This window comes from Antedon mediterranea, chromosome 1, assembly GCF_964355755.1.
Source record: "Antedon mediterranea chromosome 1, ecAntMedi1.1, whole genome shotgun sequence".
Taxonomy (NCBI): Eukaryota; Metazoa; Echinodermata; class Crinoidea; order Comatulida; family Antedonidae; genus Antedon; species Antedon mediterranea.
In genome coordinates, this window is record NC_092670.1 from 16,313,341 (window position 1) to 16,327,738 (window position 14,398).

At 31.3% G+C, this 14,398-nt stretch overlaps 1 protein-coding gene across 2 annotated transcripts in view; it reads left to right on the forward strand.

The window, feature by feature from the left end:
• The window catches only part of LOC140047082 (ribosomal RNA-processing protein 7 homolog A-like), a 28,559-nt gene that overhangs the window by 11,854 nt on the left and 2,307 nt on the right, over nt 1-14,398 (forward strand). For both annotated transcript variants that reach the window (XM_072091904.1, XM_072091897.1), the window contains exons 4-6: nt 2,791-2,914; nt 11,418-11,515; nt 13,402-13,600. In XM_072091904.1, the coding sequence (XP_071948005.1) occupies nt 2,791-2,914; nt 11,418-11,515; nt 13,402-13,600 (421 nt within the window). The remainder of the gene's footprint in view (nt 1-2,790; nt 2,915-11,417; nt 11,516-13,401; nt 13,601-14,398) is intronic.

The following is a 14,398-nucleotide window of genomic DNA, read 5'->3' on the forward strand; positions in this document are numbered from 1 at the left end:
CACAAGGCCATCCAATATGTTGCACACAGTCACTGGGCCTAGACCCTACACCGATTTCTGTTTTCTTTACCACTCTCTAAATCTAATTTACCATAGTAAAGTCAAATTTTGAAATGTTTAACAACCTTTGAAAATGTAACTATAATATGCAAAGAACTATTATGTTATAACACAAACATTGAGAACATCCCATGTACTGTATAAACATAACAAAATTAGTCCCCCCAATGGTTAATTATGATTTTTTACCCAATACAATTGTATACGTCTGTTCGTCTTTTTTGACGCCTTCTGTTCCTACTGCAAGCAGTAACTTCGTATTAATACGTGTCTGCACCAATTGTTCAAGCACACTTATTGTTCCCATTCAGAGTATTATTCTTCACCTTTCTTTCACCCTAAAAGCTATTATTTTATCCAAACGCAATCACATTTAAATGATAAATGGGAATTTATGTCTCTAAAATGGAAATAATTTTTTCTTTTTTTTTAAAATTTATTATAGAACTAATATTATTATACATGGTTTATAACAAAACAACCTTGAGGTGTCCGCATTTTAAAGGTAATGCATTCTGTCGCTCTTACTCAAGAGATATGATCTTCCAAAAATTATGCTTCTCTGTCAAATATACTTTTTCATTTTTGCCATTGCATCTTGAAATAAAATAGATATTGACTCTTGACAAATTAAGAAAGGATTGATTGATTATATTTTTTTTGTATATATAGCTTGATTAACTTTTTCTTAATTTTCTTTTGATTTCGGTTGCGAGTAATATAAGACAGAGAGTCTGTACAGTTCACCAAGGCCTTAACATTACTATTAGTTTAATGACTAAGCACAGTAATTGGACTCATTACTTTCCACAGAGCTACACTTAATTGCAGCACTGTTAAGTACCCTATATGTATAATCTCATGCTTAAGTTTAATCTCATGCTCGAGTATTATCCCATTCTCAAGTATAATTACATGCCCAATCTTATCTTTGAGCATGCTTGAGTTAAATTTCGTACTTAAGTATAATCTTGAGTGTAATATAAGTATAACCTCATGTTTGAGTTACATGCTTAAGTATAACCAAAATCAAAATTGTCTTTATATCTCAAGGAACTTAAATATAACGATACTGTAATTCTACGCTGCAATACTGTATACTAAATATATATAAAAATGCGTATAAAATGCATTTTGTAAATCAAATTGGTTTTCGGAAACTTTATTGTACTTCTTAATAATGAAAGGGCACAAATGATTACTGTAACCATTCCAGAATAAACTTTCTCTATTATTCAGAACTACAGTCTTCTACATAAAGATGATACTGTAAAATATATATGTTGGAAGCTGGATCATTTTTAAGAAGCAGTCTTGCACAGATTGTTATCACTTTGTGGACTGTATCAGTTGCAATATAAAAGTCAGGATTTATCATCTTTGTAATACGATACAAATGCAGTAGTTAATTTATAGCATTGTGTTCAGCTTTTCTGTGATATAACACTTTCTTATTATTGCAAATGGCACCTATATGTAACACAGCGATTTATTCAGTAACCCTTGTAATACTTAAGTGCATTCAGTTATTCTTATCTTTCAATAATGTCCACACCATATGACCTATTCCTAAGTAAATAATAAACATTGAAACTATGTTCAAATTGACCTGATTCCAGGCTTTTGGCCGAATAAAAATGATTAAAATGGGTAGGAATGTAACTGTTATTAAGACAAACACATTTTTGATTCTGCGCAAAACAATGTATATGATCAAACTCATTTTCTGCTGCCAATGGAGCGAATTTGTGCTCAATGAAGACGTAGCTAGATTTCTTTCTAAAGCTCTGTCTACACTATCAAACGTCATGTCCATATATGAACATGATGATGTCATATCACTACCATATTTAGGCATATCACTACCATATTTGAGCACATCACACTATTTTGTCAACCTAGTGTCTACCAGATACTAGTTCTTTTGAGAGGAATCAAATTTATGTTTCATATTGATTCAAATTACAAATGTTGTAGCCAAAGGGCGTGTTGCAAATATTAAGTATGATATATTCAAATTTACAGAAAAAGACACAAATAGTTAAAAGGCTATCACTACGTTAACAAGTCATGGGGCCCTCTCGATGGTATCCTGATGAAACTCGCTATTACTATCTGAAGTCATACAAAAATTAAATAAAAGGCAATGCCTCTTTGGCTGTTAATTTTAATAAGACTATAAATTACTGTAATTATAGTAATTTGTGATAATTATTTAACAGACAGCGTTTTGAATGTTTTCTTTTAAAGAACGTACTATTTAAAGAGCAGTGGCTTACTAATATCTATGATTGAATGATCTTATTTTTTAGAGACTCTAAAAATGTGGCAATAAAAGCGTGTTGTTTGCTGTTTTTTTGCTCAATTTCTAGCAATTTATTTTTATCATATGTATAACAATTTTTTTTAAATGCATCCCTGGTGCTTCATAAAAATCAAGTTACATTCAAATTCTGAAGTTTATTTCTGCTTATAATATTTGATAGTAGCTGCTGTAAATGTAGTAAGTCTCTTTTGTTCCTCCCCCAAGCCCCTGGATATGCCTGTGACGATTTATTAAAGGCATGCAAAACCATTATTTAAGTTTTTAACATTTTATTTGAAAGATAACGAAAATCTTAAAATGTCTTTAAATTAACAGTGAAGAGGCTGTGATGCATACGTAGTGATATTCAGTCCCGTCACCGAAACATTCTCTCATATTCTAATTATTATTATTTATTTTTTCAGGGTTTTCATGTAGCCTATGTTACTTATGAAGATGCAGATTCTATAGAAAGATTAAAAAAGAAGAAAATAAAAGATCCTAAAGTTTTGTCGACCTCAAAATCACACATAGCAACAGGTCTAGAAAGTAAGTAGTTAAAAATTTATAATAATAATAATTAAACATTGTATATAGCGCTGGCCAATTACAAAAAGATGATCAAAGGCCCATTGTATCCTGAAATTTGCTCAATAAATGTTTTTTAAATTTATCTTAAATGAGTCAAAAGTGAGTAGGTGAAAGTTTTACAAAGGAGGATACAACAAAAAGAAAAAGAGAGTCCACCGTAAGTCTTGGTTTATCAGAGGAGTTTTAGGCAACTAGATGGAACGTTTAAAGGAACAAGTAAAAGTAAATTAGACAGCATGAAGGCTTAGGTCGTTTTTTTTTTTTATCATATGACCTAGGGGCCCTTGTGGGTCTTCAACCACCCTCTACACCATGCTCCTAAAGGATGTGGGTACCGGTTTGGTTGCCGGTGTGTGACAGTGGCTGTGTGTTAACTAGTTCACCAGGGTAACCCTCTACTCATTTTGAATGATGTACTAGGTTCACATGAGCGTTGTGTACACTGGACCTATGGTTTATAGTCCTATCTGAGAAGACTCGTTCTACCACCAGAATCATGGAGGAAGTGAGCCTCGAACCCTTGCCGATGTTATGGCTACGTAATTTGAAATTTGCAACAACAACAAATGCTAAATCATTAGTGTTTAAAACAACCCTCATTGCTAAGTACCGGTTGTCTTATGTGTGCTTCATTGATCACCCTTAGGTTGTTCTATGGCCTCTGTCTACAACTTTACAAAGTTCGAATCATTACTTTATATTTTATTAATTTACATTTATTAATAAATACGCATCATCGCAAGGTTCAGATAATTAATTTATATAAATAATTGATGTGAAATTAAATTATATTAATTCATGTTTAGCATTTCAAGGTTCAAATAATTTTATTTTCAAGTCATATATGAATGTGTTCCACATTAAAGCCGATTATTAATGTTATAATAGCTAGACATCATTAACAAATCTCTAGACATTCAAGATCATTATATCATATACTTAACTAATTACCATCCTCGCCTCTGGCTTTTTAACAACCTCAGAAGCGTTGCTTTTCCATGTATATTGGATCAAAAGTCTTCGCGAATGCAATTATTGCTCAATTAATTGGATTCTGTCGACGCTTTGCTAAAGACACTGATTAGCTGTTAGGTAATGAACAATAGCTCATGGGAAAATAGACGGGAATCAACTAGGTTTTGTCATGCAATCTCTTTTTACATATTATATATGTGACTGAAAACCATTGATAATTTTTTTTTTTAACAGAATAACCATTTTCATTGCGAAGTGTTTATACTGATGTAGTGAAGCATAAAAAAAAACTGTTGGTGTATTAAATGAATAAACTTGTGGTAGCCGAGTGGCTCTGTCTACACTATCAAACTTTATGTGACTAAAAATGTGATGTGCCCATATATGGACACGATGATGTTATACCACTACCATATTTGGGCACATCACACTAGTAGACAGAGCTCATGTATAATAGAGAATAGCTACAGGCAACTGTTTGTGAATTTAATTTTTGGTTCAATGAGCGGTCAGTATTTGAAGACCACATGTTTGTGATCGCATTCCCATTTGACCCTATTTATATCCTCATGGGAAAAAAAAAAATGTTTAACTCAATCTTTAGTACAAAAATGTTGGAATATGTTGAAATCTCAGCATGACCGGTTGGTTTCTTAGAAATCAACTTTAGTATTAAAGTTATATAGATTCATAGAAAGTGGAAACAATTTAAATAATATAAAAATGATTATCTTCGATATCATAATTTGTTTTTATTGCTCAATAAAAACAACATTGTAAATTCGCAGAAATGTGGACCATATATTACATCATGAAACAGCATGTTCTGTACCATTTGCAATGTTTAACGAGAATGATGTCCAGAGATATGAGTGATAATAAATTTGTTATCATTGGTATCGTACTTAACTAACATCTTCACCCATGATAAGTATGATAAAAATTGGTGAAAAGTTTGTTTTAATAGATTGTGTAATAACAGAACAATATTCCGCATTCAGTGCAGTGCACTGGTATTCCACGCATTACCACGTTAAAAACAGTTTACGCCATGCGTGAACACTATGGGGCAAATCGTGGTATGCATATATCGTTGAGAAACCATGCTTTTATAAAAGTATCAACAATGAGAAAGATCATGGAGACATTTCTGGCCATGTGCAAAAAAGTTCCAACATTGTCCCCCACCGACCATAAGTTGCCAAGCATGCTCCATTGTCTGTGGAGCATTGGCAGACCAAAATGTGTGCAATCATTAACAGGCTTATTATCTGTACACTACTAGTTTTTTTGCTTGCGTATATACAAATACATATGTTTGTTCTAATGGGATTTTCCGTTATAATACAATCAGACGGATAGAAAGTGACGTTAGACGCACTTAATTCTGTTGATTGTTGGCCCTTGCATATTTTCCTCCTGTTAACAAGGTAAAATTAGAGTAGCAAATTACAGTGGACAATAAAGTTTTACTTTTTGCCTCATTAGACGATAAAAGGTTCAAATGCCAACATTTAGATTTCCGTACATTTTGATTTATGGCGCTTCACTTCAGTCAGACAGAACTCAATAAAGAGAAATAATTCTTATGTTCTGCCACCTACAACTATTGGACAATACACAAGAAAGTTTGAATAATTTTAATCCTTTTTTTTATAAAGATTTGTTTATGGAGGAGGGACATGAATATATTTAATTATTTGTGTAATACATATAATACCATTTACATATTTGTTAAATTAAACAACTTGCCATATTACAGAGTAGATCTCTTTTGAGACATTCCCCCCCCCCCTCCCCTTTCATGGAACAGTAAAGGGACATTGTCCTGTGAAACCGAATGATGGGAAACATTACCAGCCATTTCCTATTCTGGCAGCATTTGTGTTGGATTACGTAGGTATCCCTTTAACATGGTTTTATTTGCTGAAGAGCCTTTTAATCTGTTTACTTGTACTTCAAAGTACTTTTTTTCATTTATATTCTTTACTAAATACATTTTACATTCTGAAATCTTGTTTTTTTTTCTTCTTAAAAGTCGATGAAAATATTACCTACAGTGAGGCAATTTCTTGTAATTGATAATGATACATTCGCAATGACTGTGTTTTTCTCTTTGGTAATTGAGATAAAACAGAATGGTTGATTTGTAAAAAGCTTTTAACGTCGAACACCGGCAGCTGTCAGCTCTCCCTATTTCTACATCATACAGAGTAAAAACCTTTTTAACTGCTTGAAAAACAACTCATAATTGTGGTGTAGATATCTAAGCTATAATCCCATTAGTACTGTTTGTTTGCTTGAGCATTTGGTTGCAGTGGCGATCTTGTGAATTTAACAGGGGATGGAGCAAATCCAAGATCGTTGACCTAGATGTCTAATGATGCATGAAGAAGGGTCATTGCAATCCTCAAACCTCTGTGATTTTTAGGTGTTGTTTGTCGGTATGATGTTTATTTCAGGAAGTCACTTTGAATATGGATTTGAACCACCGGACAAGTACTCTCCATATATGGCAATATATAATTCTGTAATACAGTGCCTGTATTATGTTTATGGCCTATGATACAGGTGTCACATGTATTACAGAATTTTTACAGCACAGCACTGAGAATCACTATTCGGACCCATGCCATAAAACAGACATGTGTCCTCATTCAGACCCCATGAATGGAATAAAGGTACTTAATTATATACTCCTTTGTTTATGGCTACTATGTTTTTTTATTGTCCCAGATTTTCACGTCTTTCAAATTTACAACCTACTGTTGTTAGCAAATTATCCAGTATCCTTTCTAAAATGTGTGCAATAAGTCTACAGACTACACAAACATACTACACTCATTAAGATTATGCAATTAAGTAGGATTTAACAGAGTGATACAATCTTGTCCGATATTAGTTGTGTAAACAAATAACTGTTGCTGGCGTGTTCATCTGTAAAAACTAGAAAGGTTTAATGGAATCTGGAGGAATTAAACGAGGTAATTAATTCTTAGAGAAAATGTCTGCATAATAAATCATTCAGGTTGAGTTTGTTGCACAAGTTGAAACCAAACAAGCAAGAAAGTGCAAATGGTAAATATTCGTTTTCTGTTAAAATTCCAAAAATGTTGCCGGAATAAGTGATATTATATTCTGAATGGTATATAAACCAGATATGAGGAATAAGAAATTGCTAAATGCAAATGCACATTCAAAACGTCTTAGTGAAATATATTTAAACTGTGCTTTCATGACATGTTTATTATATATTGTTTGAAGATGATTTGCATGACACTAATAAAGTTAGGTTTGCGATACACCATGTCTTTCCAAAAGGAAATAAATTGAGACATTCTCAACTTTACTTTACTTCTTTTGGAAACACATGATGTACATCAAACCTAACTTTACTAAATTAATTTCAGTCTACATTAAATAGTATAAATTTATTTGTAATAACTTCCTTAAATATTGAATAGTATTTCTATTTATTATTTACGATTCAATTCACTCCAGAACTGAAATAAGTAGTTTGTCTGGTTAAATACATGTGTGAGCAAGAATGTCTAATGAATAATAGTAAATAGTTAATACAAAACACCTGTTTTCTAAAATTGTTTAATTGTAGATGCTTATCTGCAGGAAAATTATAGTACTTACAGTACGTCACGTCACATGTAGATTTTATGTGAACCAAAGTATGAAATATAAAAAATGCAAATTTCTATTAAATTTATTGTTGACAAAAATTGTACAGTTTTATGGGTAGTAGAAATTTTTAATTTTGTTACAGACTTAGAACTTAACAGGAAAATAACACCCAAAATTTGAAATGCCTTGCATAAACTCTTTACTTTTTACCAGAATATATATTACAAATTAAAATTTTATCAACGATATTTCAGATTAAATTTGTTCGCTATCTTGAATATCTTTTACAATATTTTTCTTGATAATATTTCAGATCGTATTTTTCGTGTTTGATTTCTCCTGCCAATTTCACTTATAAACTCCGAGTATCCAGAAATTTGTATCCCGCTTTCTATCTGGAAGCAAACTACATATTGCAATGCGAAATGCTTTATTCACATTTGAATAAAACAGCAATCACTAGATAGCATCAATCAGCCCCTAGATAGCATCAATCAGCCCCTAGATAGTATCACTCAGTCCCTAGATAGTATCAATCAGCCCCTAGATAGTATCATTCAGCCCCTGGATAAAATTAATGAGCCCCTGGATAAGATTACTCAGCCCCTGGATAAGATTACTTAGCCCCTGGAAAAGGTTTTATCAGCCACTAGATAAGATTATATTAGCCCCTGGATAAGGTTTTATCAGCCCCTGGATAAGATTATATCAGCCCCTGGATAAGGTTATATCAGCCCCTGGATAAGGTTATATCAGCCCCTGGATAAGAACTATCAGCCACTGAACCTGGAAACAATCTCAGCATTGATCAACAGTATTTTTTTAAAGGGAATCCTGGAAAAGTTGGTAAAATGAAAAAGAAGACAACAGTTGCTTCTACTTTCTCCTGCGCTCTGTCCACATTATGTCCCACAACATGCACATTGTGTTTGGTTTATTTGCAAAAATTATCCCAATAGAACAACTAGTGTCTTAGTGATGACATCTGCTGGAAACTTTCTTGCTAAATTGCTAGTTTAATTTCATGAGTTTATTTAGGTCATTTTCTAACCTCATTAACTTGTATTGGTTACATTAACAGCAAAACATGTTTGTATTGAAGCATACAGTGTCAAGTGTCAATTGCTGAATTATTTTCTGTATACTCAGACATAATAACCTTTCTTTTCTGCATATAGGTCATATCGTCACCTTATTCGATGGATTGCCGATAGAATTGTTTAAAAAATGAATAAGTTATAAGAACGTTTAGTAATAAGATATTCAATTAAATTTAGATAATCTAGTGTAGTAATAATTGGAATTTAAGTCACGATTTTTACAAGAGGTAGGGAAAAGGTTGTTTTTTTAGCTGATTTAAAAAAAAATATTAGTGTTAATGTACAGTCTAGTAGGTATTTGTACATTTCGTCACTCGTCACACGAACCGGCGAATCCGCAAAATGTCCATTTCGAGAAAATCGCGATTGTAAAAAAGGCACTTTTTGCACGGTCATTTCTCGCAAGAAAAAAAGCGAATGTCCATTATTTTTGTGGTAATTATGTAAAAATATATCAAATGAATATTTTTAAAGTGTCCCTAAAAAAATATACTCATTAATTAAAGAGTAATCACTTAATTAATACATTCGTCACTTCGTGTGAAGATTATTTACCGCGTATCGCGTAACTAAGCGATATTCGACGCATATTCGTCACTTCGTGTGAACAAGAATCTTACGCAATGACTATGAAATATGCGGTATTCGCCGTGATTGCGTGGTAATGAATAGGCAGTCCCACCAGGGAAGAGTTAACTCTTCCCTGGTCCCACGTAAACATCTTAGATAGGGCCCTAATGATAATAATATAAAGTAAACAAATTATTCTGTTAAAATTGCAAAAGAACAATCACAAATCAGTTGCAAAATATAATTTATAGTAGCCACAAACATCATTTTAGCTATTGTAAATAATGGAAAAACGGAAACATGGTTCATTTAATTAAATTTAATTATTAATTTATACATTATTTGATCTCTACATAAGGCAAGGCAATGTTAGATAGTTAGAATAAACGTTTTTAATTCAATATTCCCTTAGTAGGCCCAACGGGAACAGTTAAAAAATTATTTAGACAGTCCATTGTACAATATGACTTTTTCAGCATATTAGGCCTACAATCATTTAGCCATTTATGGCCAATATAGTATTTATTAAATAACATTAAATGTGTTATTTGCCTTTTCTAATATCCGTATTAAAAGGCTAATTTAAATTATTTACTAATTTAATGTGATACCGTAGCAATGTGGTCTTATTGTAGGCATATCACAGGATAATGTGCAGACTACCCTATATAGTATACGATAGTATTTAGTATAGCCATGCCCCCAAAGATATTTGGTGACTCACTGATTATAATAATTATACTGTAACTAGGCCTATCTAATTTAAAAAGCAAAAACAAAAAATATAAATACTCTAACATCAAAATGTATGAATTGTTTAATAAAAATGTGTATACAGAAATGAAAGTTATTATCCTTAGTAGCATTACCAATTAACAATAGAGGTGAAATTTGATGTTTCTTTTTAATAATCAGGTTATTTATTCTCTAAAAAATTAAATATTTCAAAATACTTAAGACTATAACATTGATGTAGGCCTAATCGTTACCGTACCGTTTCGGGTATGTGTTGTCAGTGCCATAATTTTAATGTAATGTTTTGCTAGTGCTCGAGTGAACATACGAAAGATCAAACATCGAAACGTTGCATTACATTTCCTGAAATAAATGATTTATCAATAACCACAAAAATCAGTTTTTACTGGGTAAAATACTGTTCAATATTCTTTAATCTATGCTCAATCTAACTTCGCGGGACTGAAAATTGGCCATCAAATAATGGAATGTTCCAGATATGCAATAAACCAATCAGATCACATGCAATTAGTGACGAATTGCATATTCGCCGTTTATTCAGGCGCGTAAACAGTGTGCGTGATGCGCGTTTTACTCACACGAAGTGACGAATCGATATTCGACGCTTCGTGTGACGAATGATTATAATATCACAATATATTCGCCAAATTATAATTTAAATAATTAATTATTGAAATAAGATACGCAGTTGATATTTGCATCAGTTGTTCTTTAGAATAAATACTTTCGAAATATACAAAAAAAAATTTCGCGCCAAAATGACGATTCGCCGGTTCGTGTGACGAGTGACGATTTAAAAGATCCTGTATAAATTGTTAAATAAATTCAGATGGCGTTCTCTTGTTGATGAAGATGTATCTTTTCTGGTAATTGCTATTCTACACCGACAACGTATCTTAATATTAAATTGAAAATGATTGACTCTAAAAGTAAATAATTTGCAAAACTTGTATGTGCACTGTCTATTGGAATTTATCAACTAATATTAGGATGATTAACATCAACCTATATCTTGGTACTCATTTGTAAGGGATTATGTCAAATTATTGCACTGCAGTTACTATACCTATTTGCTGCAATTTATTAACTTAACTTGTTTATATACAGGAGTCAGTCACTGCAATATACATTGTGTATTATTATAATAAATCCCAAAAAAATAAAAACAGGTTTAAAGAGTAAATAAAATGTATTTACTGCAGTAATAAGTGCAGTAGCATAATTTTGACATGGTCTCAGCGTAAAGTAAATCCTTTTTTGTAACTTCAAGACTCTCTGCAAGATTTGAACCAGTCCGTTGAGATTCAAAAACAAACCAAAAACTTTCTCATTCATTATTCCACTCATAATTTCAATCAATAAAAATGTTTTATATAATGTATTAAATGTGTAAATATTGATACATTTATTTTAATTTGTTGTAGAATGGTGCAATGAATACAGAAATGAACGACCTGATGTTGACCTTTTGCAGAAGGAGATTGATGAATTTATGTTGGCGTATGACAAAGATAATAAGAAGGTAGTTTGATTCACACTCTGAATTTAATTCAAAATAAATCTTGAAATTAAAAAAAGTGCGCTGGAAAAATAAACAGGTTGGATTTAACATGCTTAGAAAAAAAGTTTTCACAATAATCTAAGCAAAATATGTTTACATATTTGCATTTTAAATTTATTCTTTAAAGATATATTTTTTATTGAATACATGCCATTTTAATGTCACATAATAGTTATTCACTCACACAGAAACTGGATCTAAAAAAAAATTATTTTCCTGTAAAAAATTTGATTTAAAGCAAAAAATAATTACATTGAACGTTTCTTTTGTCTTTTTATAGTGAAATAATTATTTTTATTTAATTTTTTAGTTTTTTTTACAGAAGTGACTCACTTGATTAAAACTGTACAATGGCCTATTTGAAGTCTGATTTTATTAATCTTCATTTTTCATGTTTTGGGGGACAATACATCTTTAAGGTTCAGTTTTTCACTTAAGCTCTGCATACCTATCTTGACTTAAGCAAAAAATAACTAGCAACACAGTTCATGACAAATTTCTTTAGCGAGAATTTAATACCTGACTTTGTCGTAAACACTTTATTGATTGTTTTATCCAGTTGGTCACAAAAAAAACATCTCCTAAAAGAATTTCTTTCATAATTTATTTATTGAATTAATAGAACTATTCAAAATACTTTTATTACCAAACAATTAATAATTTAAAGTAGAAGTAAATTTCTACTCTCTTGTGAATTTCAAATATAAATTACAAAACTCCCATTTTTATCATTTATTGATTGCATTTACATTTTATGAATAATATATAATGACATTTCATCAAATAAACATAATAATTTTATTACCTATAAATTGTTGTAAAGAACAAATCTTTCTGCATAAGCTGTTGAAGCAGGTTGTTAAGCTTAGAGTCCTCAATTTATTGCACAAATGAAGCGTCCTATATCAAAAAGTCGTAACTCAAAAAATTACAAATTGTCCTCGACATATTATTTTTAAATGATGTGACAGGTATTTTGTACGTGTCTTTAATTCAAAATACAACATTTTTACACTATTGCGGTACCATACTTAAACAATAACAATTCTTATATATCAACGTTTGGCATAACATAAGTAAAACTGTCCAAGGTAATAAATAATCACATCTGTATCCTTGACTTCTCCCTTCATTCCTATCACCCTGTCGCACTTTTTAATTTGGGTTGGGGCTACTTGCAATCATTCTCATTACTTGCTTTCAAGTTTGTATTTGGTCTACAACTGGTGGACTGTAAGTTCACACTAAAATGGTCAATTTATGTTTTGTTACATACTGTATGTAGTTTAATTAGCTTAGATTCCGATTAAATGTATAACATTGACCATTCACATTACAGATAAGCCAACTCAAAGCCGACAGATCTCATCTTTAATATGTAAAGGACGTACTCTCTGGTTCTTGACACAATGTTTTCTTTGCTTCCAATTCCTTCCTAAGCAGATATTCACACTTAATGATTGTTTACATGTTTTACCATTATTAGTATGATTGTCAATTCCCATCTGCTAATTTCTACTTAATACTTTGTTTTGTCATTAATGAAACACGTTTCAAATTTCTTAATGTTTATGGAAGTAAAAAAATACAACTTTGACAGAGTGAGTGACGTAAGTGTTTCTAAATCTCTGTCTACACTATCAAACTAGTTTAACAAAAATGTGTGATTTGCCCAAATATGGTAGTGATATGACGTCATCATGCCCATATGGAAACGTCACTTTTTTTTGTCACATAAAGTGTAAATAGTGTAGATATATACAATAGTTAATATAGTGTTCATACTACTACAATAATATTGGTGGTTTTCTTAAAGATGTTAAAATTATTATTGTTTATAAATGCAGAAAGAAGAAAAAAGGAAAAAATCTGAAGAAGAACCTGATGACGAGGGATGGATAACCGTTTCAAGAAAAGGACCAAAACCTGGAGTTGCCAGAACCGAGAAAAATCAAACCCGCACATTAATAAAAGAGTCGCAGAAACGTAAACGGAAAGAACTTAGCAATTTTTATACCTTTCAAATGCGAGAAACAAAACGTGAACGTAAGTTTTGGTGTGAAAAAAATTATCATTTTTTTTGTATTCAATTTTTCGCCCAACATGTAAAATATATAAGCTTAGCAACAGAAAGTGGAAATATATATATATATATATATATATATAACAACAAATATCTAAATAACAAATCTTTTGGAATCAACTATGTAAAAGATAAACAGTACATGGGTGAGATGGTGAACATTTTCAAGATTGAAATTCTGAATCTTTTTCTTGATACTTACAGATAAGCCTTATTAACACACTAAAAGACAAGGATTTATCTTGTTGACAGTCATTCCATTTTCACTTTTTTCTTTCTTTTTATCATTGTCACGGCATGGGCAATGTCCTTTCATTACATGCTTCTAAGGCAATTCAAGCGATTAAATTTTAAATTGTCAAATATTCGGGCGTATTGTTTAATAGCATTTTAACAGATTACATGTTGCGTTGATGATGACGGAGAGTTGTCATTATTGATTCCGAAGTCTGTCACATGACTAATGGCACTTGTGTTAGTATGATTGATGTTGATGGTTAATATGTAACATTGAGGGCGCTGTTTTGTATACTCTAATGAACAGTATGGTTTAAGCAGAAAATGTGGTAAAATAATTTCCGTTTAATGAATACTAAATATCATAGTGATTACTGCAGTAATTAGTACTAATATTCTAGAATGATTACTTTTTCCCATTCTGTAATTGGTCATGTGCTTTCTGATATTTAATTGTCAACGTGTAATGAATCAACTTAGAATGAAAACTGGAATGATCAAGTTGTTTTGAAAATCAGAAGTAC